The sequence below is a fragment of the Wickerhamomyces ciferrii genome, contig 00111 (genome assembly GCF_000313485.1).
Source record: "Wickerhamomyces ciferrii WGS project CAIF00000000 data, strain NRRL Y-1031 F-60-10, contig 00111, whole genome shotgun sequence".
NCBI lineage: Eukaryota > Fungi > Ascomycota > Saccharomycetes > Phaffomycetales > Wickerhamomycetaceae > Hansenula > Hansenula ciferrii.
In genome coordinates this window covers 73,191-101,012 of record NW_011887629.1, presented here as the reverse complement: position 1 = coordinate 101,012, position 27,822 = coordinate 73,191, and the positions used below count along the sequence as shown (strand labels likewise).

At 30.6% G+C, this 27,822-nt stretch overlaps 13 protein-coding genes across 13 annotated transcripts; 6 read left to right on the top strand and 7 right to left on the bottom strand.

Annotated features, from left to right (window-relative positions):
• Nucleotides 1–138: 138 nt before the first annotated feature.
• BN7_3769 (kinesin family protein) lies at nt 139–2,694 on the bottom strand (the record flags this gene model as incomplete). The annotated part of the gene is made up of 1 exon (XM_011275669.1): nt 139–2,694. One exon carries the CDS (start codon nt 2,692–2,694, stop codon nt 139–141), a length of 2,556 nt encoding a protein of 851 aa, XP_011273971.1.
• Nucleotides 2,695–3,353: 659 nt separating this feature from the next.
• BN7_3768 (protein kinase subunit beta) lies at nt 3,354–4,607 on the bottom strand (the record flags this gene model as incomplete). Its single annotated transcript, XM_011275668.1, has 1 exon — nt 3,354–4,607. The coding sequence occupies one exon, from the start codon at nt 4,605–4,607 to the stop codon at nt 3,354–3,356; it is 1,254 nt and encodes a 417-aa protein (XP_011273970.1).
• A 562-nt stretch (nt 4,608–5,169) lies between these two features.
• TIM54 (Tim22-complex subunit TIM54) lies at nt 5,170–6,753 on the top strand (the record flags this gene model as incomplete). The annotated part of the gene is made up of 1 exon (XM_011275667.1): nt 5,170–6,753. One exon carries the CDS (start codon nt 5,170–5,172, stop codon nt 6,751–6,753), a length of 1,584 nt encoding a protein of 527 aa, XP_011273969.1.
• A 684-nt stretch (nt 6,754–7,437) lies between these two features.
• Nucleotides 7,438–8,325, bottom strand: BN7_3766 (Zinc finger protein; the record flags this gene model as incomplete). The annotated part of the gene is made up of 1 exon (XM_011275666.1): nt 7,438–8,325. The coding sequence occupies one exon, from the start codon at nt 8,323–8,325 to the stop codon at nt 7,438–7,440; it is 888 nt and encodes a 295-aa protein (XP_011273968.1).
• Nucleotides 8,326–10,763: 2,438 nt separating this feature from the next.
• CNB1 (calcineurin regulatory subunit B) lies at nt 10,764–11,354 on the bottom strand (the record flags this gene model as incomplete). The annotated part of the gene is made up of 2 exons (XM_011275665.1): nt 10,764–11,236; nt 11,312–11,354. The coding sequence occupies 2 exons, from the start codon at nt 11,352–11,354 to the stop codon at nt 10,764–10,766; spliced, it is 516 nt and encodes a 171-aa protein (XP_011273967.1).
• A 274-nt stretch (nt 11,355–11,628) lies between these two features.
• Nucleotides 11,629–12,933, top strand: BN7_3764 (Dynactin subunit 4; the record flags this gene model as incomplete). Its single annotated transcript, XM_011275664.1, has 1 exon — nt 11,629–12,933. The coding sequence occupies one exon, from the start codon at nt 11,629–11,631 to the stop codon at nt 12,931–12,933; it is 1,305 nt and encodes a 434-aa protein (XP_011273966.1).
• A 215-nt stretch (nt 12,934–13,148) lies between these two features.
• MHF2 (Mhf2p) lies at nt 13,149–13,442 on the top strand (the record flags this gene model as incomplete). The annotated part of the gene is made up of 1 exon (XM_011275663.1): nt 13,149–13,442. One exon carries the CDS (start codon nt 13,149–13,151, stop codon nt 13,440–13,442), a length of 294 nt encoding a protein of 97 aa, XP_011273965.1.
• A 38-nt stretch (nt 13,443–13,480) lies between these two features.
• Nucleotides 13,481–15,184, bottom strand: DLD1 (D-lactate dehydrogenase; the record flags this gene model as incomplete). The annotated part of the gene is made up of 1 exon (XM_011275662.1): nt 13,481–15,184. One exon carries the CDS (start codon nt 15,182–15,184, stop codon nt 13,481–13,483), a length of 1,704 nt encoding a protein of 567 aa, XP_011273964.1.
• Nucleotides 15,185–16,654: 1,470 nt separating this feature from the next.
• On the top strand, nt 16,655–17,713 carry BN7_3761 (lipase family protein; the record flags this gene model as incomplete). The annotated part of the gene is made up of 1 exon (XM_011275661.1): nt 16,655–17,713. One exon carries the CDS (start codon nt 16,655–16,657, stop codon nt 17,711–17,713), a length of 1,059 nt encoding a protein of 352 aa, XP_011273963.1.
• A 983-nt stretch (nt 17,714–18,696) lies between these two features.
• HCR1 (translation initiation factor eIF3 core subunit j) lies at nt 18,697–19,625 on the top strand (the record flags this gene model as incomplete). Its single annotated transcript, XM_011275660.1, has 2 exons — nt 18,697–18,760; nt 18,853–19,625. The coding sequence occupies 2 exons, from the start codon at nt 18,697–18,699 to the stop codon at nt 19,623–19,625; spliced, it is 837 nt and encodes a 278-aa protein (XP_011273962.1).
• Nucleotides 19,626–19,894: 269 nt separating this feature from the next.
• Nucleotides 19,895–20,335, top strand: PAR32 (Par32p; the record flags this gene model as incomplete). Its single annotated transcript, XM_011275659.1, has 1 exon — nt 19,895–20,335. One exon carries the CDS (start codon nt 19,895–19,897, stop codon nt 20,333–20,335), a length of 441 nt encoding a protein of 146 aa, XP_011273961.1.
• A 303-nt stretch (nt 20,336–20,638) lies between these two features.
• BN7_3758 (glutamate synthase (NADPH/NADH)) lies at nt 20,639–23,998 on the bottom strand (the record flags this gene model as incomplete). The annotated part of the gene is made up of 1 exon (XM_011275658.1): nt 20,639–23,998. One exon carries the CDS (start codon nt 23,996–23,998, stop codon nt 20,639–20,641), a length of 3,360 nt encoding a protein of 1,119 aa, XP_011273960.1.
• Nucleotides 23,999–24,645: 647 nt separating this feature from the next.
• On the bottom strand, nt 24,646–27,723 carry GLT1 (glutamate synthase (NADPH/NADH); the record flags this gene model as incomplete). The annotated part of the gene is made up of 1 exon (XM_011275657.1): nt 24,646–27,723. The coding sequence occupies one exon, from the start codon at nt 27,721–27,723 to the stop codon at nt 24,646–24,648; it is 3,078 nt and encodes a 1,025-aa protein (XP_011273959.1).
• Between the last annotated feature and the right edge of the window lie 99 nt (nt 27,724–27,822).

The window sequence follows — 27,822 nt, the reverse complement described above, 5'->3', positions numbered from 1 at the left end:
GGTGAACCACAAATATATTGTAAATATCAAGTAGTAATCGCAATAATCTACGTTAACACTTAATCTCATCATAAACTTCATTATATTCACTATATTTGTATACTTCAAATATATCATGCCTCAAAAACTTTTTCCTCACTAATCACTTTGGGTATCATTTAAAATATTATTTAATCTAATAGGTGGACCCAACCCACTAGATATATTAGTTTCATTTGAGTTATTATTTGTTAAATTTCCAGTTAATGACCTTCTTGGACCATTTGATATTGGTTGTAATGATTTTGATGTCAATGATTTTCTTTTTTTAGGTTTTGATAATGAATTTTCTAATTCTGAAAAACTTTGATCTAATATACTTTGATCATTATTTAAACTCATTGACGAATGCATTTCTAATTTATCTGTATCTTTGGCAAGATCATCCATACTTATATCTGAATCTGGATCAGCTTCATTTAATGATTCATCTGGTACATTCCATCTTACTTTTTTGATAGCTTTATTCTTATTAATTGGTGGTCTTAATGGTGATGATGTATTCTTAGTTATTTTGGAAATACCATTTTGTGTCATTTTAGAAATTGGTGAAGCTTTATTGAAAGGTGAAGATGTTCTAGCTCTTGCAATTTGTCTAATTGGTGATGTAGGTATTGAAATTTCAGATGTAATATCATATTGCAGTTGTGCAATAAATTTTTCAAATTTAGAATCAATGTTTAAAATTTCATTTAAAGATTGATCAAATGATTGATAAAATTCATGTAAAACTAAACGCAATTCACCTTTTAATGTATCCATTTTATCTGAATCATTTTGTAATATTGATAATTGATTAATAATTTGAAATAAATTTGTACTAATACATTTAAAATTTGTCATAAAAGAATCTGATAATAAAATCTTATCAAATGCTATTGAAGCATTATGAATAATTGTTCCATCAACTGAATCCTTCATCAGTGATAATGTAGTATCTAAAGTGATTTTATCATAACTTGACCAAGCTTCTAATTCTGATAATTTCCTTATCCCACTATTTGCAGAACCAGATAAAATTAAGTCTAATTCACTCTCTTCATCAAATAATATTTCTAATTCTTGAATCTTATTTGTAATTTTATCAACCAGATCTTCAATTGCTGTATATGCATTTGAAAATTCCAGAATTGGATTATGAATTGAATCAATACTTCTCAGATATTTTTGTAATTCACCACGATGTAACAGTAATAATTTTCTTTTACATAAAATTGATGATTTTTTCAATTTTAAATGTTGAAATTTTTTAGAGTTTAAATTTTGCTTTAAGGTATCAATGAATTCAATAACACCGATTTGTACTCTGTCTTTCTTGTTATTGTGTCTTTCAATGGCTTGTTGAACAATTAATCCTTCTCTTTGTCTTAGTTCATCAATCTCTTGTTTTTGTTCTGTAATTAATTTTAAATAAGAAGCAACATGTCTATTTAATGAATGTTGATTTCTTGAAACTTTTGTTTTGATTTCTTTAGCTCTATTTGCATATTTCAATGTATTCAAAGTTTCATCATAATGCTGACTTGAAGGACTAATACAAACAATCATCACAGTTTTACAATTACCACCTAGTGAAAATTTTAATAATCTTGTTAATTTGGAATCTCTATAAGGAACATGATTTCTTCTTCTTACATCACATAACGCATTAATACAATTACCTAATGCCAATAATGATTTATTAATATTTGCACCTTCATGTAATCTTTCACCTCTATTTTTAGTTGCAGCAGCTCGTTCACTACCAGCAAGATCAATAATTGATAAAGTTGCAAAAGTATGATCTTGTTTAACATCAGCAGTTCTATTTTTCTGTGTAACATTAATTTGTAAAACAGCATGAGATCTTGAAGAGGTTGCATTTGCTTCTGTTGGTGAACTTGTTCTGTTTTTATTACCAATAATAATCATATCCATGACATCTTCAACAGATTGAGGTTTATGAGTTGTCAAATTACTAACATTGATTCTTGAATTAGCATCTTCTCTTAAAGTTAACAGTTTCCCACCATTATCTGGTTGCATTAAATCTCTAATTGTTTCATTATAAATTTCCAGATAAGATAATGAAACATCAACTAATTTTGTATCTTTCAAATCATCAATTCTTTCAAATAATTCCTTCATTGTTAAGAAAATTATCCCTGGAGAATCCATTGTCCCACTAATTGTATGAGTTTTACCACAACCAGTAGCACCATATGCAAAAATAGTACCATTAAATCCATCTAATACACTATCTAATAGAGGTCTTGTAGTATTATAATAAACTTCTTCTTGAGCCGCTCCTTCATCAAATAATTTATCGAAAACAAATCTATGTTCTTTAAATCTTGTACTTCTTTTCCCATTTGTTGAAACATTTTTTGAAATTTTAGCTAATGGATTATTTTCAGGTGGATCAAAAATTAACATTCGATCATCAACAACATCAACAATTTTTCTTAAACCTTTTGGAGCAAATCTTTTTGGAGTTGAAGATTTATATACATTTTCTTTATTTTCTTGTCTTGAATCATTAAAAGTTAAAGCACCATCACCTAAGAAAAATTGATCTTCTTTATTAACAACTAAATGTGAAGCTTCTTGTTGAGTAAATGGTCTTACACGAACCGCTACCGTCACTGAAGATTCTCTTGAAGAAGGTATGCTCATACCGAGTTTTCCCTATATGTAACTTGTCTTTTGTGCAAAGTCAACTCTTGATTGATATGAATCTCTTGTGAACAGAATAAATCAAATTTCAAATCTTATGATTCCCTTTGTACACGCTAAAATGTTTGAATATGAAATGCTAAAATATCACAACCAAGTACCCAAAAACCACAAAAATCACGTAGCAAATGCAAAACCAGACCAACAAAAGACACGAGAACAACAAAGATCCCTTGTTAAAATATGGTACCTAATCAATTTCTTGTTTGATCTCAACTAAATCATCAATATTTCCTTAACAATTAATTTTTGTTTTTTTTTTGTTGATGTTTCGCTTTAAATGAAATCAAAACAAACGATTATGTAATTGTCGCGAATTCAAAGTATGGTACTTATGTGTCACTATGGTAACAATTCAATATAAGTAATTTACAAGTTTTAACTTTTAAACCGTCATGACATTAATATTATAAATAATAAACAAAGAATCAAAGAGAGAAACTAAAGCAGATCAAGATGTATACGTGAGCTTTGCTTTTTTTTTAAAACTTTTCTATATGTTTTTGCTTTTTTTAATTGTTTTTTTCTGTATCAATAAACTCTTTTTATTTGTACTTGATGTGTTTCCTAACTTTAATATTCATATACTATAACTTTCTTCATTGAAGTGGTGCATATAGCACTTGAGTAGCATATTTTCTTTTATATCTAACAACACTAGCAACAGCAAGTGTATTATGTTTTATACTAGTTGTTGCTAAATGATTTAAAACAACATGATTTGGAATTGGTAAAGCACCACTTGAATTACTTTTATCCTGTGTTGAGAATTGATTTAAAATAACACTTTCTAAATGTGGAGGTAATTGAGGTGGTGTTAACCAAGCTTGATTTTGATTATTTTGAGCATTATTATCTAAAGTTAAATAATATTGTTCCATAACTGAAGGATCTGTGAAAACTGCAGGAATATCACTAACATAATTTAATTTTGGTTTTAATGAAGCTTCTTCATGAAATCTTGAATAACCATTACCCATATCATCATCATCATTTGTTAAACCTAAATTAGAATCTTTACGTTCTTTTTCATTTGAAGATAATTGATCAAATGAATGTTTTGGTTTTTGATTATATTGTTGATGTTGATCTTGAACTTCTTGTTCTTGTTCTTTTTCAGTTTGTTGTTGTTGTTTATTATTATTATTATTGTTTAATAAATCATCATTAGTTGAACCATCATGACTCATTTGAATATCAGGTTGTTGAATTTCAATATAATTAACAAAATTACCCATATGATCAGTGGCTGTTGGTAAATGATCAGAAAATTGCAGTTCATTATCAACAACAAATCTAAAACGATGAGTTCCTATTGGTAATTTTAAAGTTATTGAAAATCTATTTGAATTTGGATCATCTTTTGTTAATTTAATCATTTTTCTCCAACCTGTAAAAGACCCAGTAATGAAAACATTTTCACCACCTTGAACCCATTCAATTTCAAAAGGAACAGTATTATTATTATGTTGAGAATCTTGTGAATTATTATGATCTTCTAATTTAGAAATTGATTCTTCATTAGTTAAATCTGGAGTTAAATTATAATCTTCTCTTTTACTTTTCAATTTTTCAAATTCAGGATCATCAGTTAAAATTATAGTTGATCTCCTTCTTGGTCTTGTTTGAGGTCTTGATGACACGTCTTCTTCATGTTGAATTGAATCTTCATTATTATGATCATCATCATTATTTTGTGAATCAATATTCATAGCTGAAGGTTGAGAATTCAGATTTACATTAGATGCACCTGAATCTCTCATTGTAACGTCTTGAGTTGATTGACTATGTTCATTGTGTTCTGATACTGCAGCATTAGCATCATCTATGTTATTATTATGATTGTGACCCATAATTATGAAAATCTTTCTCTTATCTTGTATTAATGCTTGATATGGATTGACTTAGGGATGAGAGATGAGAAAAGAACAATATTTTGATTGAAAAAAAAAATATCTATTTTGGTTCTTTCCCTAATAAAATGTGTTTCTTGCCTTTGTTGATTTGTTATCCTTGGAATCGGAAAGTGTAGCTAAAAATATACCTTTTGAAAACCAGAAAAAACGAGAGAGTATGTCTTTTGGAATATGTTCTTGTCTCTGTGTGTGCCTAATACTATCACCACTGCTGTTTCTTTATAAATGTCAACTTATTCCACCTTTCTTGTGTGTTTCTTTCTTATTTGTTGTCCTTTTTGTTTTCTTTCCAGCGTCTGTTGATGTGTTTTCCCACAATTTCGCTGCCGCCAAAATTCAATTTTTTGATTTTTTGAAAACTTCAACGTTGAGATTTTTAAGACACGGTTAAAATTGACAGAAAAAACCTTTTTTTTTGGGAAATTTGTAAAGTGATGGAGATCTAATTGATTCATTGGAGAGTCTATTCAAAGGGTATTAGGCAGAGATTGTGGCTACGATGGCTGATAATAAGGACACGGCCAAGGTGCCAGAGGTGAAACCAGCTGAGACAAAAGTCGCTGTGGAAGGTAAAGCGGTTGAGGTTCCTGCTGCTGCTGCTAATGGTGCTAATGGTGCTAATGGTGCTACTGCTGCTACTACTGCTAACGCTAAAATCAATCCACCAAAACCAAAAGGTTATACAAATCCTGCATTCCAAGCTATGGGTATCCCTGTTTTAAGACTACCATCAAGAAATTGGATGATTTTTTGGGCTGTTACTTCAGGTTTAATTGGTGGTGTATTATATGATAAATATCAACAATCTCAAATTAGATCTAAATTGTGTGAAAGAGTTGCTAAATATGGTGCTAAACCTTTAGGTCCAAATCAATTATCAAGAAAGATTACCATATATATTGCACCACCTCCAGATGATTATTTAGATGAATCAATGGCAATTTTTAGAAAATATGTTAAACCAATTTTGAATTCTGGTGGTGTTGATTTCCAAATTAAATCTGAAAATAGACAAGGTGTTATAAGAAGTACAGTTGCAGCTGAAATTAGAGAATTACGTCGTAATATCTTGGAAAATGAAGAGAATTTAATCAAATTACAAAATGAACAAAAATGGTATAATAGATTTAAATCATATTTTAAATCTAATAAACCAACAAAGGAAAAAATTGAAGCATTAGAATCTAAAAAATTTACAGATGATTTACAAATGCAAAATGTTTTAGGTGTTTATTATAATAATATTCATAAAGATGATCCAATCAAAAGTGAAGAAGTTGATATCAAAGATCCAACTTTACAAGGTGGTGTTTTATGTATTGGTAGAGGTGCTTATAAAGAATATTTACATGGATTACATGAAGGTTTATTAGGTCCTTTAGAAAAACCTTTAGATCATCGTGAAATGGAGGATTTTAATAAATCAATTGAACCACCTGTTGTAACAAGTATCGAAAATGTTGAATCTAAAGTTGAAAATAATGTTGAAACTCCTGTGGATTCAAATACTTCTGTATCTGAAACCTCAGTAAGTGAAAATAAAGATGGATCTAATGAACAATCAGAACAATCAGAAAAATCAAATGATGAAACCTCTGAAAACAAAGAAAATGATGAAAATTCTGAAGATAAACCTGAAGAATTACCAATTCCAAAACCATTTATATCAACAACTGATTATCCAAATTCTAAACTAGCACCAGAATTAATTAAATATTTAAATTTTAATCAAAAAATACCAACAAATTCACAAATATCACCATTTTTCCAACAACCAATTGCAGTTATTCCTGTTTTTTTCTTACAAGGATTTCTAAATTTCCCAATTCGTCTTTATAGATTTTATACAAGACGTTATTATACTGAAGAATATGGGAAATTGACTGTTGCATTAGTTGAAAATCAAACTAGATCATTTAATAAAGAAACTGATTTAAATTTTGCCTTGGATGAAGAATTAGAATGGCCTAAAAAATGGGTTGATAGAGCTAAAGAAAGACAAAGTGAATGGGTTCAAGAATTGACTGTTGATGATAGAGTTTTAAATAAATTATCAGTTTATGATGAAGGATATTTAAAATAATTTTATTAATCCCTGTTCTTTATGTTTTTTGGTCTTTTAGTTCGAGTTGAAAATTTTTTTCTTCATTTCTAGGTTAAAAAAAGTTAAGCATTACCAACAAAGATTCTTTTGAAGCCTTGATTTCCCTAATTTAAACATGTACATATATCAATGGGAAAAATAGTTTAAAAAGAATCTAATAATATATCATTTTGTTGAAATGTTTTGTTATTTTTGTTGATATTGAATTTGTAAAATGATGGAATTTTCATACAAATTGGGTGGGAAATCAGTTTGTTTTAATGATTTTTCATTCAACGAACAAAATTTTCCATAAAATTTTAAGAAACAATCACAACAAAAATAAGTTTAAAAGCTACAAAAAAAGTTATTGTATAAAGTTGAATAAATTATAATTCTGTTTTTTATTATATGCTAAGAAAATGACTGAGTATTTACAATTTTAAACTATTTAAAACCTTCAAAAAAGAAAGTAAAACAAAGGGTATAAAAGAATACAAAAGGATACAAAAGGATACTTTGTATGAGTATAAAACCAAAGAAAACAATTAAAACACCTGAATGCAAAAATCTAATGAAATTAAAACCAAACTTTGAAACCAAAATTGAAACCAAAATCTAAAACCAGAACTCTATGAATTCATGAAGAATCGTTATGAAATAATCTTTTTAAAACCAAATCTTTTAATCTTTTGATTCATTTGATTCATTTGAATTTGTTAAGAATTCAATTGTATGTTTATATTTTGAATTTCTTCTTTGATTATTTGATGAATCCTGCTGTGAATCAATTTGAGAATCTTGTGAACCACGTTGTGAACGTTGAGAATTAATTTGAATTGGTGTTATAACTGGAGAAGTTTGATCATGATCATCTATTGAACTTAATGAACCAGTTGGAGAGTTCCAACTAAACCCTTGATAATTCTGTTGATAATTATGTTGATAACTTCCTTGTTGATGATTCTGTTGATGTTGACTTAAATCTTTTGATAATTTTCTATTAAATCTTGAATTTTTATTTTCATGAACACTTTTTAAATGTCTATTAAGTAAATCAACTCTACCAAATTTTTTATTACAATTTGATATATGACATTTAAATTCTTTATCAGTTGAATGTACCGAGGATTCATGTCTATTTAATTGACGAACTCTATTAAAACCAACAATTTTCCAAGGACAATCTAAATGAGAACATTTATGAGGTCTTTTAACATCAAATTGATCAAAATGATCTAATAATTCACCAAATGTATAAAAAATTTCATCACAATGATTACACATATAAACACCTTTTTTAGGTTTTGTTAGCACTTGTTTTAAAATTTTTTTATCATTAAAAATTTGTCTTCTTAATGGAATTTTGAGAATATCATTTGCTTCATTATTATTATTATCAATTGATGATGTCCTTATAATCATTGGAAAATTTGAAGGTAAAAATTTATCAATTTCTTCTTGAGGAATCATTGATAAATCATCATCATTTATACTATTTTGTCTTGAAGAATTTGAAGTTGTTGATGTAGTATTATCATATGAATTATTAAATAAATGTTCAGATGTCATTGATATTGTGGTATGATGTAGGTATAAGTTGATATTGGTATGATGAAATTTTGAAATATAAGGTTATGATATTAGGTGAAAGTGAATTTATGGGCCTAAATTGGTGGAAAGATGAAACCTTTTTGATGATAATATGGAGATGATATAATGGTGGGTATTAATTGTAATAATGTATAGTACCAGTTTGATTGATAATGTATGTAATATATGAACAAATCTTAAACACTATGGTGTATTAATTAAGAATTATTTGAAATGAGGATCCAAGTTTATATTTAAATGATATACTTTGACCTCATTTGAAGTATAAATTATTAAAATCAAGAAACTTAAGTTTAAATATATGAATGCAACGCTATGCTACGCGTGTACAAATATCTAAGGTTATTTAATTGCAAACAGCTAGGATTAACACTTTGATTACCCAATGGAACGATGGTTTCAAGAGCAATGATGTTTCATAAATAGTAGCATTACATGAAAAGAATAGGTTGTTAAGTATAATAATTAGCTGATAAATTTTTCAATATGTTGGCTCAAGTTACAAATTGTTTCATCTTCAAACAAATTGTGAGAAAGTGAGAAAAAAAATGACAAAATATCTGTAATTAAATGCGCACAATTCAATTAAAATCTGAGAGGGAAACTTGGAAGATGTTGTACTAGCGTTTAATTTGACAGCTGTTTGTTCATGTTCTGCAATCTTAAGCTTGGATTTGATCCTGATTCCAAGTTTGTTGAAGAGTTGATTCAATTGAGATCTATAGAGTCTTTCGGACATGGATGGTAAGGGAATTACGATGCACAGCGGTTTATCAGATGGGTCGATACGAGAGTGTTCTAGAAGGATGGTGGGTGGGTGGTAGGTGGGTAGTCATTGGTGTATTGTAGTAACTACTGTCTCTGTTTAATCTTCTTTCCTTGGAGTAGTTACTTCACAATGGTTTGAGCTCCATGTTGTCTTTGCTTTGTGATTTTCTCGTACTTTGGATCGTATTCATCTCCCCGAAATCGCTTCCTGCCAAAAACGATCAACTGTTTCACGATGAAACAAAAATTCACAAAGGCGCAAATGTACACACACCAGCAATTAGAACACGGCAGCTGGTAACTTGTAAGCACTAGGCAGGGTGCGTGTTTAGCCTCTAGGCAGAGACAGGGAGAAGAATTAGATATGAACAGGTCTACGTAGCCAACCCTAGGCAGAACATTCAACACACCCAAAGCTAAATAAAAAAAAGGTTAAACAGAAAGAAGTTATTGATGGATTCGTACAGAAACTAACATATTTAAACAGAAACAAACAGTCGGTCACAGTCTCGGGCAACGTAGACAGGATTTTGATTTTGGGAAGTTAGGCTAAAGGCAGTTAACTAGCGTGCTGGCGTTAGGCGGATGAGTTTCCCTTTAGGTTTTCTTGGGACTCTGTCTAAGTTCCCATTGGACTCCCTTTGGACTTCCTTTGAACTCCCCTTCAGGATATTATAGGAGGTTCCTTTAGCGAGAAACTTATCGCTAATACGCTAACAGTGTTAAAATGGATTAAAAAGCCAATTCAATCACTCTGTGGAATGCTGTAAAGTAACTCATATGTGAACAGTGAACAGTTATGATTAGCTCACGAAATATCAAAATTTAACAGCTCATTGCTCAATTGATGGTTAATAGTGGTCTCTAATCACCTTAAGGTCTTTCAATTGTTCATAACTATATACTCAGCTATAACAATTAGCCTTTTGGTCTTTATTGAAAACGTCTTTTATATCTTCTATCTTCTATTTTTCCCATCAGTACATGCAATCAAACTTCTATAGATGATCGTAGATATAAGATATAAGACAAGATGTATGTGGAAGTTCTAATTAAAGATCCGGATATTTGGAATCTGTATATTAACTGGTCTATGTATGGTTCATATTCTTCCGATATATGTTCAATGGAATAACTCAAGTATCAACTGATCTTTAATATGGTTATTAGTTAACCTCTACATCAATTAACCCATGTATAAACCTTCAAACAAATCCTTGCCTAACATAGAATATCTCCTCTCGATTGAAAGACACGTTAGCACATACACACATATCATATACTATTAGCTAATAGCTATACAGTTTTGACTTTCAAACAACAAATGAAAAATGTCTATTATTATTTACCACCCCACGGTTACACGGGGTTTAAAACGTATACCTTAATGCTTAATGCACTCAACTTTAAATAGTATGCAACTTTGATTACTTCAACTGATCAGATCTTATGAAGATTGCAGTTCACGCTAGTGGCTACAGTTTAAGTTGTAACTTATTACCTTAAACTGATCCTAATATAAGCCAATCAATTGTCGGTTATAAATCCCTTTTTAATTAACACCGATAACCCAATATATTTTATATATAAACAATTCCCCATTATATACCAAACTAATACTATACATTTTAAAAACTTTCCAATGTTAATGTCTTTGCAACTTCAGTATCTTCAACTGCTCTTTTGAATTCTTGGAAACTTAATTTCCCATCTCCATCAACATCATTTTCCATTATTGTTCTATCAACAATTTGTTGTAATTGATCTTCATCAAGATTTTTACCAACCATCATTTTTAAAACAATAAATAATTCCCCATTTGATATATATCCATCTTTATCAACATCATATATTTGAAATGCAAATCTTAATTTATCATCTTTAAGACCTTTACCACTAAATATACTTAAACCTGTAATAAATTCTTTAAAATCAACATCTCCACTACCATCTATATCAAATGTTTCAATTAATCTTAAAGCTAATGGATTTGACGCAACACCCGGGATAGCCATGAATTCATCAACTGATATAGTACCACTACTATCAGCATCTAATTTCATAAATCTTTTACGTAAACGATCAATTTCTTCATGATCAACTATAAGAAAAGAATGTTAGCAATCAATATAATCATCATAACTATCAAAGCATATCAAAAACATACAATTTGTACCCTCCATAAGAGAATCAACCAATTTAGACGATGCTAACCCCATTGTAATATAAATCTATCTTTTCCCTTTTCAAAGTTCCTGTGATGTATTAAAGAAACTTGTCAGCTTTTTCTTTATCAACGCTTTTAATTTTCCAACCCGAGAAAATCAAAAAAAAAAAAATCAGAATTCGCGATTGAAAATGAAAATTGATTATGTCATGATTATGTCATTTGATGGATTTTGTCGCGCATTTTGTCGCGCGTATAATAAACATTTGTAGGAATTTATATGATCTTTTTGTTGATTGACTTTTTGATTGAAGGGTTATTTAGACATGACTGTTTCAATTTTTTGTCCATGCAGTGAACCAATTGATATAGGTCATGAAATAGATCCATCGGCATTACAATTGGATTCATTCCCTCAAACAATCATTGATTTAAATACTCATCATTTATTATCAAATTTAAATTATTGTGAACATTGTCAAAGTATTAAATGTCGGAAATGTATTGAACCTGAAGTTATATTAAAATATTGTCCTAAATGTCTTGTTGAAATGAAACCAGATTATAGTTCTTGTTCCAAAAATTGTTTTGATTGTCCAATTTGTAATTCAAATGTTAGTATTCATATTCAATCTCCAAAGATAAAAAATTATAAATTAAAATGTTTAAACTCCAAGTGTCAATGGTCTTGGGAAACTGGTGAATTAGAAAAATCAAGAGCTTTATCCCGAGTGGCAAAATCTCAAATAAATCAAACTGATGAAATGCAAAAATTTAGTAAATTAGAACTGTTTTATATTCAAAGGAAACAAATTTTACAAGGAAATTTCCAAATCCCAAAGAATATAACAATGGAAATGATAAATTTGAAATTAAATGATAATAAACCAATGGATTTAGAAAAATATTTACAAAGAGATTCAATCACAAAATTAAATCAAAATTTAGATCAATCATCAATGACATATTTGAAAAATCAACATTCAAATGATTCAATAATTAATTATAAACAATCAATGAAATCAATAATTCCTCCAAAAGATAAAACAATAAAAATACCACCAATTTCTACAAAATTATCAATAAAAACATCAAAAAGATGTAAAGCATGTAGAAATTCATTAATGAAACCTGATAAAGAAATAACTTCATCAAAATTTTACAAATTATCAAATGCTATAGATTATCTACCAACAATTCAAATTCATAATTTAGAAAATCTACCAAATAGATTTTTATTATCTTTCCAAAACCCTCAATCTGTTAAAATGGAAATAACAATATCATCATATAGTTCCATCCCAACAACAAATCATAAAGTTCATTTACCAATAACTGAAATTTTATTAGATTCTAAACCTGATTCTTCCAAGAATTTAGAAAATTTTGTTAAATCAATCCCTACGGTGATGTTAACAAGAGAAACCAAGATATCAAGGGTAGAATTAATGAATAGATCTAAATATAATTTTGAATATGATGTTAAAGAACAAGGTATAAACTGGTGTTGTTTACCAATAAATATTGAATTTAATTCAAATGAACTGGATAAGAAAATTCCAATTTTCATTACTGTTAAAACTGAATTTTATGGGTTAGGTTATTGGGCTATTTTAGATATTGAAGAATAATAAATATCAAATACTTATATATTTATATACTTGCTAATGTTTAATGAATTTAATGAAATGCTATGAAATAATAGATCAGAAGTATATATTTGTAGGCCGCATAATGTGCTCTGTCATGAAGATCGGGTTCCTAAGCACTATATACAAAAAAAAATCAAAATTTACGCGTCTTCATACTAATAACCAACAACAACAAAAACTACAAACAATTCAAAATGACATCAGAAGAAGAAACAAAGATCCCTATTACCACATTATCAAGATTATTTCAAACTGCTGTTTTTGAACATGAAGATTCTAAAATTACTCAACAAACTTTAGAACTTTCATCTGAATATTTAAAAATGTTTATTAGAGAGGCAATTTTAAGAGCTAATGATGTTCGAGAAAATCCAAAAGATGCTATTAATAAAGGTGATTCAGATGCTTTACAAAATCAATTGATTGGTGATGTGTTAGATGCTCAACATTTAGAAGAAATCGCAGGTTTACTTGTCTTAGATTTTTGATAAAAAGAAACATATATTGATTTTCTAATTAAGGTTTATCAATGTTCTTTATCATTTGGATCAATTTTGAAAATTTTATCAGGATTTAATAATCTAAGAGGATCTAATGAAATTTTAATTCTTCTCATCATATTTACAGGTTCTTCACCTAATTCTTCCAATAGGAAATCTCTTTTACCATAACCAACACCATGTTCACCAGTACATGTTCCTTCGGCTTTAATAGCTCTTTGAACCATATTTGATACCAGTTTTTCAGCTATTGATCTTTGTTCAGGTTTATATAACAAAAAGGCATGGAAATTACCATCACCAGCATGACCAACTAAAGTTGCTGTTAACCCACTTTGTTCCATATCTTGTTGAGTTTCTTCTAATACTTTACCTAGTTTAGATATTGGAACTGCAACATCTGTTGTCCAAATTTGCATATTTGGATCTTGTTGTCTACCTTGATTAATTGTTGACCAAAGTGCCATTTTTCTTGCAGACCATAATTCATCAATTTCATCTTTATTTTTAGCAAATTCAAAATTTGAAGATTTATTTTTTGTTGAAATTTCATTAACTTCATTAATTAATTCTTTTAATACATTATTATTATTTGCACCAATTTTAAAAAATAAAGTTGGAGATTCAATCCATGTTCTTGTAGTTTCACCACTATCATTTACAACTTTCATCATTTTACCATCTAATAATTCAACTGCATTAACTTGAATCCCCATTTGAACAATATCAGCAACCGTATTTGAAGCATCACTAATTTTATCGAAACTAACCACGGCAACAGTTTCTTCTTTTGGTTTGACATGTAATTTTAATGTAGCTTCAGTAACAATTCCTAAAGTACCTTCAGATCCAATAATTAATCCAGTTAAATTATAACCAGCACTTGATTTTCTTGGTCTATTCTTAGTTTTAATTATTGTACCATCAGCTAAAACAACAGTTAATCCAGCAACATTTTCCTTCATTGTACCATATCTTGCAGCATTTGTACCAGAACATGAAGTGGAAATCATACCTCCAATTAAAGCACCAGGGCCTGGATCTGGACCAAATAGTAAACCTTCTTCACCTAGAAACTCATGAAGATCTTCCCATCCAACACCTGGTTGTACAACAACATCTAAATCTTCTTTATGTAATGCAATTATATTCCCCATGTTTTTAGATAAATCTAATGTTATTGATGGTGTACCAGTGGTAGCTATATAATGTCCCTCAAGTGAAGTACCACCTGAGAATGGAATAATTGGGATTTTATATTTATGTGTAATTTTCAATATTTCTGAAACTTGTTCAGTTGATGATGGGAAAACAATTAGATGAGGTCTTTGATCTTCATGAGCATGATGTGAGTTGAAATAAGTATCTGAATGTGAGTCTAATTCTGATTTTGATGTTGCTATATTATCTTCTGATACTATTTTAAGGATCTCTTCTTTAGCTTTTTGGAAATCTTCAATTGATCCATATTGAGGTGGTTTAAGATCATTTAAAGGTGTTGTTGAAGATTCCGGATATAATGAAGTTTTTGAATCATCGTTCGATAACTTGTTTGATAATTGTGATAGTATCCCGGTAGTACCTATAATTGATAATGCTATCCCAAGCAAGGCTTTCTTAGAATATTGATTTGAAATGTGAGTTGATGTTTGTATAGATCTCGAATATTTAACTTGATTTAGGGTTCTTGAAGTCAATCGACTTGAACGAATGACAGCCGATCTGAACATTATTGTATATCACTATGATAATGATCCACTATTAAGTATGCTTTAAACTTCTTGAACCTTTGAAACCCCTGAGTTATTTGTATTTGTATTTATACATCTTATCATCTAGCAAAAGTGAAAAATCTATTGTTCGAGAAACCTTGGATCTCAAATCCCATTTCCACCGGGAATCTACACTATATACTCTTCCATTCACCAATTTTATTTCCCATTTCTAGAGGTAGACTCTAATTTCCGTGGGGTTATTGTGTCTCGTGGGGTATGCCGATTTGACGCAAATTAATGGATTTCGATGGGACAATAAGGCAGATATCATTTGAGCTGAAGAATCATTGGTTTATGGAGAAACGGAAGCATTTATCTTGGTGGAAATAGTGGGATAGTTTTTACATAGTTCATCGTGGAGGTTCTTTGATTCTTGATTCTGGATAATAATTATGATTGATGATCGTGATATAGTTCAGTGCAACCCCCAAGAGGGAAGGATACGAGATACGAGCTTCAAATTACTTATGGTCCATGGAGTCAAATGTCTTAAGAATGAAATCTTTTCATGTCTGATTAGGTACATTTCCCCATATATAAGTTGGAGTCTGGTCAATTAAATTTTAAATTTAACCATCAATGTCTATAATAGTATACATATTAACTCTGATAATCACTCCGATCACTTAACATCCATTTTAATTCTTTAATTTATAGGTTTAGTCTCACGGGTGAGTTAATCTGTAGTATCTTGTAGCTGTTTTGAATTCATCTATGAGCTTGTTCAAATGTTTGAGTTCATCGTAGCTGGATTTTTGCGCCATTGACGGTTTTTTCTGTGTCTCGGCTATTTAAAACATTACTTTAGTTAAGCTTAATCTCTTGATATACTAAAATTTAGGGGATACATCGAAGATATTAGTGGTCGTCGATCACAGAAGTACCAGTTAATAGATATCGAGTAAATATTTTTCAACGTACTAAGTACTGGGTTTTGGTTGACCTTTCCAAATTACCAGCCATTGCAGGGATTATGAGGTATACCGTCGATCATCACTACACTTTTATGGTAGAATTTGAGTTTTAACAGCTTTTGCTAAAACATATTTCAATACTGTTATAAGTATGCTTTATCTAGAGCAAACTTTTCATGTCATTGATGGTCACCAAAGTAGCTAGCAATTGATGTATTATGTTTACATATTTACCGATAAGCTAGTGTTTCGTTGTTGTCGAGCGATAATAATTTTATACATTAATTACACTAAAATTAATGGCTTGCAAGATTGTTCGATGAAGATCTTCTAATCATTGTAGTAAATAACCAGCTTCATTCTATAGAATACACCGAGATAAGATGAGGTTTTGAAGATGTACGATCACGACAACTATATATAGATCTATGAAAGACTGAACTTTAATAATGTTCACTACTTACTATTTAGAATTACTCTCTAGAATTTGAAAAAACCAAGAAATTTTAAAATGAAATACTCACAATTGTCTTTTATATTCATATTATTCACTACACATATACTGGCTTATAGTGATTCAGTTTATAATAAGCTGGTTGAAACTGCAAATTATGCAAAGATATCATATTGTACAATAAATCCACTATTTAACAATGGCCCACTTGCTGAAGAATGTCCAGATACTTCATTTTGTACAAGATCCAAAGCTTCTAATGCTAAAATTGTTTCCGTTATAAAACCAGCATTTACAAAAGGTGCTATAAGTGGTGATTCATACGTTGCTGTTAATGATGATATAAAACAAGTGTTTGTTGGGTTTAGAGGTACTTTATCACTTGGAGATGTTATAACAGATATATCTGCTTTACAGTGCCCATATATTCCAATATTATCAAACAATATAAATAAAAAAGATTTTGAATCAAATTCATCAGATCCAAATACCCTCAAAGATTCAATTATTAATAAATCAACTAATAAAGTTGAGTGTCCTGACTGTTTTGTTCATTGTGGTATATATTCTGCTTTTGCACAGAACATTCAAGAAGTAGTTAGTGCAGCAGTTCCTTACTTGGATCAAGGCTATAATCTAACAGTTACAGGACATTCACTAGGTGGAGCTTATGCATTATTGGGTGGTATTGAATTTATGACTTTGGGTTATAATCCATTATTAATCACATATGCTTCAGTAAGAGTTGGTAATCCATCTTTTAATCAATGGGTTGATGAAACATTATTTGATACTGATGGTTTAGTTGATCTGATACACAGTGGTGAAGATTTACCTTATCCTTCATTTTCAAGAGTTTTTCAAGAAACTGATGAAGTACCAAAATTACCATTTAATATACCTGGATCAATTAAATATACATCTTCTGGATTAAAATTTGTGATTGATAAAGTTCAATTACCACATCCGAAGAATAACGTGTTGTTCCAAGGAGCTTCTAATAACTTTGCTGATGATGCTGCAAACTTAACTCAGGTTCAACCACCAATGTCTGAATGGGTATATCAGCATACACATCAATTTATGAAGTTTGGATGTGATGATTCCAATAGTTAGTGATGAAATTAATGTCAAAAATTTAATATAGATTATCGGATTCAGCGTAGACTAAAGATATTTACCAATACAATGTAGTAAATTGATTCAATCAACCAATTGCGTTTGATCTGAGCTTCAAGCTGAAAACTAGTAGTATATTTAATCTAAAGAAAAAATTACATTACCCCGGGTATATTATGTGTGTCGCGAATTAATTTTATGCATAAATTGTTCACGATATTGGTATTTCAACAATTAAAGGGTGAATTTTAAAGTATTTTATAGAGACTAAACATTAACACCAATAAAAATTTTTCTCTTAATAGCACGATGCCTTTAAAGTAGGTTAAATTTCTTTAAAAAAAAAAATTCTAAAAATTTAATAATGCTCTATTATTAGATTTAACTTCTAAAACCAATAAATCAAAAATCTTTAAAATTTCAAACTTAATTTTAAGCTAATTGAACAATACTAGTGTATTTCTCAGACTTCAGTGATAATTATAAATTAAAATCAGCGCAATAGTCACTTGATTTAGTAGGTTAAAAGTATCTTTAAAGTTTACCAATACATTTTTCGGCCGAAAAATCAGTAGGCAATATACACATTGAACAGCGACGTCCACAACAACTGGTTTAAATAACCATACAAATTAGTGAGAGTAAATTATTCAATAACTGAATGTGAACTATGTTATTATATAATATTTAAGCTATGTATCATTTAAATTATAATGATTGATAACCAAAATTTACCCGTATTATTATTATATAATAGATTATATAATACACAATATATTACCCGCAACTTTAATCGCGAACTTTCGCACGTCAGAGTTTTTCGCGATTGTGTTTTGTGAAATAAGATTTGGGTGGTCGATTTTTTTGGTGTAAATATTGGAAAAAAAAGAATGGTAAAAGTGCCACTAAAACTGAAAAAAAAGGTTTAATTTTTATATTCTTTACACAATACAATATAGAATAAATTAATCGTTGAAAAGATGTCTTGGGGTATGTTAATGAGAGGTCAATTAGAGATGAAGATAAATAGGATATTTCATTACGGTATCTGTCATGCTCCAGATCGTGAAATTATCTTTGTGTCATATAATGTTGAATTATTAAGATCTTGGTTTAACTAACATGATTTTGTTTAGACGACGAAGATTTTGAAGTACCAACTACCTCAAATACTGCTAAAGTTGCTGACTCATGGGAAGATGAATTTGCAGATGAAGATGAACCATTAGCTGAATCATGGGATGCTGAAGAAGAAGAAAAACCAAAACCAAAACCAGCTGCTAAACCTGCCGCCAAACCAGCTGCTAAGAAGAAAACTCTTGTTTCAAGTGGTAGTGTTCGTTTAGATAAAGTGGATGAAAAAACACGTAAAGCATTACAAAGCAAAGCTGAACAAGATTCTGATTTAAATAATGCAGCTGATTTATTTGGTGGATTAGGTGTTGGTGAACATCCAAGAGAAAGAGCTGCTAGAGAAGCTGCTGAGTTAGAAGCTGCTCAACCAAGAATAACAGCTGATACACCAATTGATGCTCATCCATTATTCCAACCTGAAACTAAACAAGATTTTGAAAAATTAAGAAAAGCTTTATCACCAGCTTTAACAAAATTAAATGATCAAAGTTCATTGAATTATGCATCAAGTTTAGCTATTGATTTAATCAGAGATTTAACTAAACCATTATCTACTGAAAACATTAGAAAAGTTATTTCTACATTGAATGTTATTTCTAAGGAAAAGGAAAGAGAAGAAAGAGCAGCTAGATTAGCTAAATCTGGTGGTACAGCAACTGGTGGTGCTGGTAAGAAGAAGAACAAGACTGCTAGACCAAACTTGGGAGGTGCCTTCAAGAAGGACAACGACATCGATACTAGCTACGACAACTTTGGTGATGATGATTTCATGTGATAGATGAGCTTTAATATATAATACTTATATCTTAATCTTATATTATGTAATATGGCTGGCATGGTTAAGTGCCACTGGCGAAAAAACCCGTCAAGCATTTTTCGAGACTTTCGTGATCAAAAAAAGCCGTTTTCAACTTTCCATGTTTTGAAGATAAAAATGCTGAGAAAAGTTTGAATTTACTAGTTTCTTATTTAAATACGTTGAATTCATACTTTTGTATTAAATCATTGATGATATAGTCTTAATCCACAAAAAAACATACAATTATGGGTAAACACTACTATGCCACTGGTAGAGGAGGGGCCGGTAACATACAGTCAGCAGACAAAATCCCACATCCAAATGAAGTACCTCAAGGTTCTCAAACACCAAATTTATTACAACCAGTTTTCTCAACAGGTAGAGGTGGTGCTGGGAATATGATCAAGAATAAAGATCCTGAACTAACGAGGAAATTACAAGATGTTGATCAAGATCCAGAAGATTATATAAGTCCAGTTATAAGTGGTCAACAAAATCCAAATGCAAATATGAGTTTTGGTAGAGGTGGTTTTGGTAATATGATTAGTCCAAAGAATAGTGCTAATGCAAATCAACAAATACAAAGAGAAAAAGTTGGAACTTCTAAAAGTAATGAAAAAGCTAATACTAGTTCTAAAAATGAAGGTGGTTTTTTCAAAAAGGCTAAAAGTTTATTTAAGAAATGATGATAATTAATGATTTTAAAACAGAAAAAAAGAGACAAAAACAACGGTGAATTGAACACCTGTTTACGATGTTTGAATAATGTATAGTAGTATAATAAAAAAGATGTTTGTTCGTTTGAATTGGAATTTGGTGTAGATAATCACCGGCATTGGTATTTATCTTCTTATCAGTGCGTAGCCTCTTTTTTACCTCCGAGATTAATAAAATCTTGGTACATACTACGCCGTGATGAAATCATGTTGATATGATATGCAAATATAAATTAAATAACTATTATACAATTTTAAGCGATAGTAGGAAAACTATTCAATATGAGTGGCTAATTCTTCTAATAGATTGAAATCTCTCTTTTCAATACCACCATTACCAGCTAATTTACTATTACCTTCCAAAAACAAATCAACTTCTCTTGCACATTGTCTACCTTCTTGAATACCCCAAACAATTAATGATTGACCTCTTCTACAATCACCAGCGGTGAATAAATTATTTTCTTTAGGAACTTTATAACTTGAATTTGAAATTGTTGGAATACAACCTCTTGAAGTTTTTTCAACTTTTAATTCTGATAATTCAGGTCCGACAAATCCCATTGATAATAAAACTAAATCAGCTTCAAATATTTCTTCACTACCTGAAATTTCCATCATTTGCCATACACCACTTTCAGTTTTATTCCATTCAACTCTAATTGTACGAATAGCTTTAACATTTCCTTCATCATCACCAATAAATTCTTTAGATAAAATACAATATTCACGTGGATCACGTCCATAATGTTCTTGAACTTCTGAATGACCATAATCAATTCTGAAAATTCTAGGCCATTGAGGCCATGGATTATCTTTAGCTCTTTCCATTGGTGGTTGTGGTAATAATTCAAAATTTATTACTGATGATGCACCATGTCTTGTTGCTGTACCAATACAATCATTACCTGTATCACCACCTCCAATAACAATAACTTTTTTACCTTGTATCTTGGAACGAATTTCTGGTAAATAATCATCTAATAATGCCTGGGTATTATTTGTTAATAAAGTCATTGCAAAATCAATATTTTTCAAATCACGTCCAGGAATTTTCAAATCTCTTGGAATTGTAGAACCAATTGCTAATATGACTGCATCATTTTGTTGTTGTAATTCAGTTAAATCATCAACTTGAGTATTCGTAATGAAATTAATACCTTCATCACTTAATAAATCAACACGACGTTGAACAATTGATTTATCTAATTTCATATTTGGAATACCATACATTAATAACCCACCTGGTCTATCACTTCTTTCATAAACAGTAACCGAATGTCCAGCTTTATTCAATTGATCAGCACATGCTAACCCAGCAGGACCAGAACCAATAATTGCAATAGATTTACCAGTTCTATATTTTGGAGGATTTGGTTTAATCCAACCTTGTTCAAATGCATTATCAATAATTAATCTTTCAATTGATTTAATCCCCACTGGATCATCAATTATACCTAATGTACATGAACCTTGACATGGAGCAGGACAAACACGACCAGTAAATTCAGGGAAATTATTAGTTTCTGATAATTTTTCTAATGCTGTTTGCCATTGATCTTGAAAAACTAATTCATTAAATTTTGGAATAACATTTGATATTGGACAACCAGTATCAGATTGACAAAATGGTACACCACAATCCATACAACGTGCAGTTTGTAATTTTGCTTCAGATTTTGATATAGATTTTGATAATTCTTTCCAATCTCTAGTTCTTGTTTTTGGTGATCTATAAATTTCATGTTGTTGTTTATATTTCATAAAACCTCTAACTTTATCTAATTTTTCAACTTTCTTTTGTTCAAATTGTTTATCAGCAATAGTATCTTCTAAATCTAAAATTTTTGGTTCATGTTTAGTTTGTCTAATTGATGTATGATGAACTTTTTTCAAATCACCATTTGTAACATCAGCTTCTGGATCAGTTCTATGGAATGATTGTAAATAACGTTCACTTTCAACTCTCTTCAATTGTTGTTGTTGTTCTTCTTCAAGCTTTAAAATTCTCTTGTATTCAACTGGTAAAACTTTAACAAAACCACCTAAGTAATAATTGAAATTCTTCAAGATACGATTTGCTAGTTCAGAACCAGTTAATTGATGATGCTCTTCAATTAAATTCTTAACAAATGCTATTTCAACTGGATCGCTTAATTGTGATAATTCAACTGATTCTGCATTGATTCTTGAAATGAATTCTTGATAATCACTCACAAGTACATAAATAATACCACCTGAACAACCTGCAAATGCATTATCAGATTCCAATTGTGATAAAACAACAGCACGACCACGAGTCATATATTCAAATGCATTGTTACCTTTGATTTTCTCAACAACTAAAGTAGCACCTGAATTACGAACAGCAAATCTATCACCTGCAACACCACTAATGAAAGCAGTACCACCAGTAGCACCATAAAACGCAACATTACCAATGATACAATTTTCATTTGATTTAAAACCTTCACTTGAATCCTTTGGTGGTTTTATAATTAAACGACCACCACTTAAACCTTTACCAACATAATCATTCGCATCACCTTCAAGATGGAAAGTAACACCACTTGTTAAGAAAGCACCAAATGACTGACCTGCATTACCTTTCAAATTGACAACGATAGTATCTTGTGGAAGACCTTTTTCACCAAATTTCTTTGAGATACGATAAGATAATGTTGTACCCACAGCTCTATCAGTATTCACAATATTAGCATCAATAGTAACTGGTAAACCTTTCTCCAATGTGATTTCAGCTTCATCAATCAATTTATTATCTAAACGAATATGTAATTTATGATCTTGTTTCTTTTGGAATCTAGTAGCAACACCTGGACGAATTGTATGTGCTGGTGTTAAGATTGGTGATAAATCTATATTACAATTTTTGGTTGAACGATCTTCTCGAAGTTTTAATTTCTCAGAATGACCAATCATTTCATCAATTGTTCTGAATCCTAATTTTGCCATAATATTTCTTAAATCATTGATCAAATAGTAAAAAAAGTTTATAACATGTTCTGGAGCACCTTGAAACTTCTTTCTTAACTCTTCATCTTGAGTTGCAATACCCACTGGACATGTATTTAAATGACATTTACGCATCATAATACAACCCATGGTGATTAATGGAACAGTAGCCAATGTAAAACTTTCAGCACCTAATAAAACACCAACGGCAACATCAAATGCTGTTCTAACTTGACCATCAGTTTGTAACACAACATTCCCTCTCAAATCATTTAAAACTAATGTTTGGTGAGATTCAGCTAATCCCAATTCCCATGGTAAACCAGCATTTTTGATTGAGTTCCATTTAGCAGCACCAGTACCACCACCATGTCCTGAAATTAATATATGTTCAGCTTTAGCTTTAGCAACACCAGCAGCAACGATACCAACACCAACTTCAGAAACTAATTTAACAGAAATTCCAGCTCTTGGATTTGCACATTTCAAATCATAAATCAATTGCTTCAAATCTTCAATAGAATAAATATCATGATGAGGTGGAGGAGAAATCAAACTAACACCTGGTGTTGAACGTCTTGTTTTAGCAATTTCTGGTGTAACTTTACCATAGATACTAGCATCAAACTTGACTTGTTTCTTAGCTGTGGTTTCAGCCATTTTGAAAAGCTTGATCTACTAAAGCTCTATTCAACAACACCATTTTTGGAGTTGAAAAATTAGCTCTTGAAGGATACGTAGCTCTATATATTCAGTTGAATACCAAGTCTCAAATACAAATAAACTTATGATAAGCTGATAAGGTCATATTTAAAAGGTTTAGTCCTTTGGGAAAGTCCCAGAGTTTATACTATGGTCTACGGTCTCTGTGGAGATGGAATTTGTGAGACTAAGCCAAAATTCAAGGAACCATCAAATTGATTTGTGAATAATGAACCCCCAAGTGGTGTATTGGAACAAAAGTACAGTAACTAGCACCCATTCATCCTTTGAAAGTAAACATAAGGGACCAAGTTTTGGTGATCTGAGAATATATATGTGACGCATAACTCCACAATTGATTACGTTTGGAGGATCGTGATTGGCCATCACTTTATGTGCCAAACGTGGTCTGATAAGTGGCCTAGTCTTCTGTAGTCCGAGTCTATTTTATAATGCTTCTAGTGTTTACATTTGAGACAAAAAGAACATTTGATGATGTACAAAACTACAAAAATGAGTTGGAAACTAGAAACTTTCAAACATAATTACATATATTTTACACCACTTATAAATATCATACAAACACGTTGAAAATTTGAATAAATTTAAACTCTAAGTTCACCACCTTGACCTGGTTTAGCAGATTGTGCCATCTTGATTTGTAAATCATCAGCATCTGATAAATAATAAGATGTGACACCAAATCTACCAGATGCAACTTGTTTTATAGCTGATCTCATAGAATCACCGTTTCCATTGACGATGGATCTTTCTGGATCTTCACCACCTTCACCACTATTAGATTTAGCATTCAATCTATTCATTGCAACAGCTAATGTTGAATGTGCTTCCATTGAAATAGAACCGTATGACATCGCACCTGTTGCAAAACGACGTGCAATTTCAGTCCAAGGTTCAACTTGATCTAATGGGATTGGTGTTGAATTTTCATAATCCAAGTCTAACATACCACGTAATGTACAATCTCTTATAGCTTCAATCTCTTTTTTGGTATAAATTTCAAAAGCATGTTCATTTTTATTACGAACAGCATCTTGTAATGAAGCAATTGAAACTGGATCATTGATATGTCTAACACCACCATCTCTCCAATGATATTCACCACTTTCTGGTAAAACAATTGGTTTTTGAGTTTTTCTTGAAGGATAACCACGTTCATGTAATGAAAACGCATCTTGTGCAATATATTCAAATGTGACACCTTTAATTCTTGATGCAGTACCGTTAAAACAAACATCAATGACAGAATTATCAATACCTAAAGCTTCAAAAATTTGTGCACCTTTATATGAAGCTAAAGTGGAAATACCCATCATAGACATAACTTTTAATATACCGGAACTTGAACCTTTAATATAATTATCCATAACCTTGGTATCAGTAATATCATCACTTCTGATTAAACCTTCATGTTTCATTCTAATCAAGGTCTCAATAGCCAAATATGGATATATAGCATCTGCACCATAACCTAGCAAGACACAGAAATGATGAACTTCTCTAGCTTCACCAGTTTCTAAGACTAATGCAACTTTTGAACGTAATTTTTGACGGATCAAATGATGATGAATGGCACCAACAGCGATTAGCGCAGATATTGAAACACGAGTTTTACCAATTGCTTTATCTGATAACACAATGATTTGACAATCATCATAAATAGCTTCAGAAGCTTCGGTTGTAATTCTTTGAATTGTATCAACATAACCTAATAATCCATCTTCTTTATCAAAGGTGATGTCAATATTGGCAACTTTCCAAGATGGTATAACTTCAGAAATATTTTGTAAAGCTTTAAATTGTTTTGGTTTCAAAATTGGTGATTCCAATAATAATCTTTCACATTGTGTAGCAGTCATTTCTAATAAATTACCTTGAGGTCCAACAAAACATTTTAATGACATAACATTAGCTTCACGAATTGGATCGATTGGAGGATTTGTAACTTGAGCAAATAATTGCTTGAAATAATCATACATCAATACTGGATTTTCATTCAAACATGGTAATGGTGCATCATTACCCATAGATCCCAATGCTTCTTCACCTTTCAATGCCATTGGACCTAATAATAACGCCAATTGTTCAAATGTATAACCTAAAGCCATTAATCTTGGATCACTTTGAGTAGTATATGAAGGATCAATGATTGGAAGATCACTGAGTTTGATATTTTTGCTTTCAAGCTTAGGATACAAATTTTCTAATTTGATAATTTTGGATAGCCATGTTTTGAAATCAAACTTTGTTGCAACGGAATTTTTCAGTTCTTTATCATCAACAATTTTACCTAATTTGGTATCAACTAACAACATAGTTCCTGGTTCTAATCTTCCTTTAGACAAAATAGAGTGATTGCTGATTGGGATTACACCAACTTCTGAACCACAAATAATACGATCATCATCAGTGATATAATAACGACATGGTCTTAACCCATTTCTATCCAATGTAGCACCACAATATCTACCATCTGTAAAAGTGAATAACGCAGGACCATCCCATGGTTCCATTAAACAAGCAGCCCATTGATAAAAAGCCTTCTTTTTGGAATCCATATTTTTATCATTTTCCCATGCTTCTGGAACTAATATCATAACAGCTTCAGGTAAACTTAAAACACCATTAAGAGTTAATAGTTCCAAGACATTATCAACAGCAGCAGAATCTGAACCACCTTCTTCGATAATTGGATATAATTTATCCAATTCTTCACCAAACACTCTAGATTCCATAACACCTTCTCTTGATCTCATCCAATTCTTATTACCTCTAAGAGTATTGATTTCACCGTTATGTGCTAGCCATCTTAAAGGTTGAGCTCTATCCCAGGATGGGAATGTATTTGTTGAGAATCTAGAATGAACAAGTGCAAAATGTGATTCATAGTCAGCATTTTGTAAATCATGATAATAGTTATAAACCTGACTTGGTGTTAATTGACCTTTATAAACAATGGTTTTATTCGATAAAGAACAGACATAGAACCAATTTTGTAATCCAATAGAATTTGTAGCTAGTTTTCTCAATATGTATAATTGTTTTTGTAATTTGTTTTCATATTTGGATTCAAATTCTTCTGTTGTTATTGATCGATCATCTTTCATTTCAGCAAGTACAACTATTGGTTGCAAAATTATTGGTTCTCTTGATAATGCTGAAGTACCTAAAATTGAAGAATCGGTTGGAACTTTTCTCCATCCCAAGACCAATAACCCAAGTTGTTTAGCTAATTGTTCAAAAGTTTCCTTTGATTGTGCAAGGATATCTTCATCCTTTTTGAAGAAGATGTTACCAATAGCATATTGACCTTCATTTGGGATTTCTAAATCTAAAAGATACTTAAATTCTTTATGGAAGAACCTATGACTTATACCCATCAATATACCAGCACCATCACCATTACCATCACTGGAAACAGCACCTCTATGTGTCATATTACATAGCAAATATTTAGCATCACTGACAATCTTATGACTTGATACACCTTTGATGTTACAAACAAAACCAACACCACAAGCATCTTTCTCATACTCAGGATCATAAAGACCTTGCTTCACAGGCAAAGTAGCAGCCCATGATTTGTTTTCTGGAACTTCATCATACTGATAAGCTTGTTTGGATACTTCGTAGTTGTCGTCGTTGATTGTATCGGAAACCATTATACAATCTTTTCGTCAGCTCTTTGTATATCTCTTCAGATAACCGCCAGCGAAACAAAACTTTTGAAGAAATCCATTATGAAATGAACAAAATTCAAA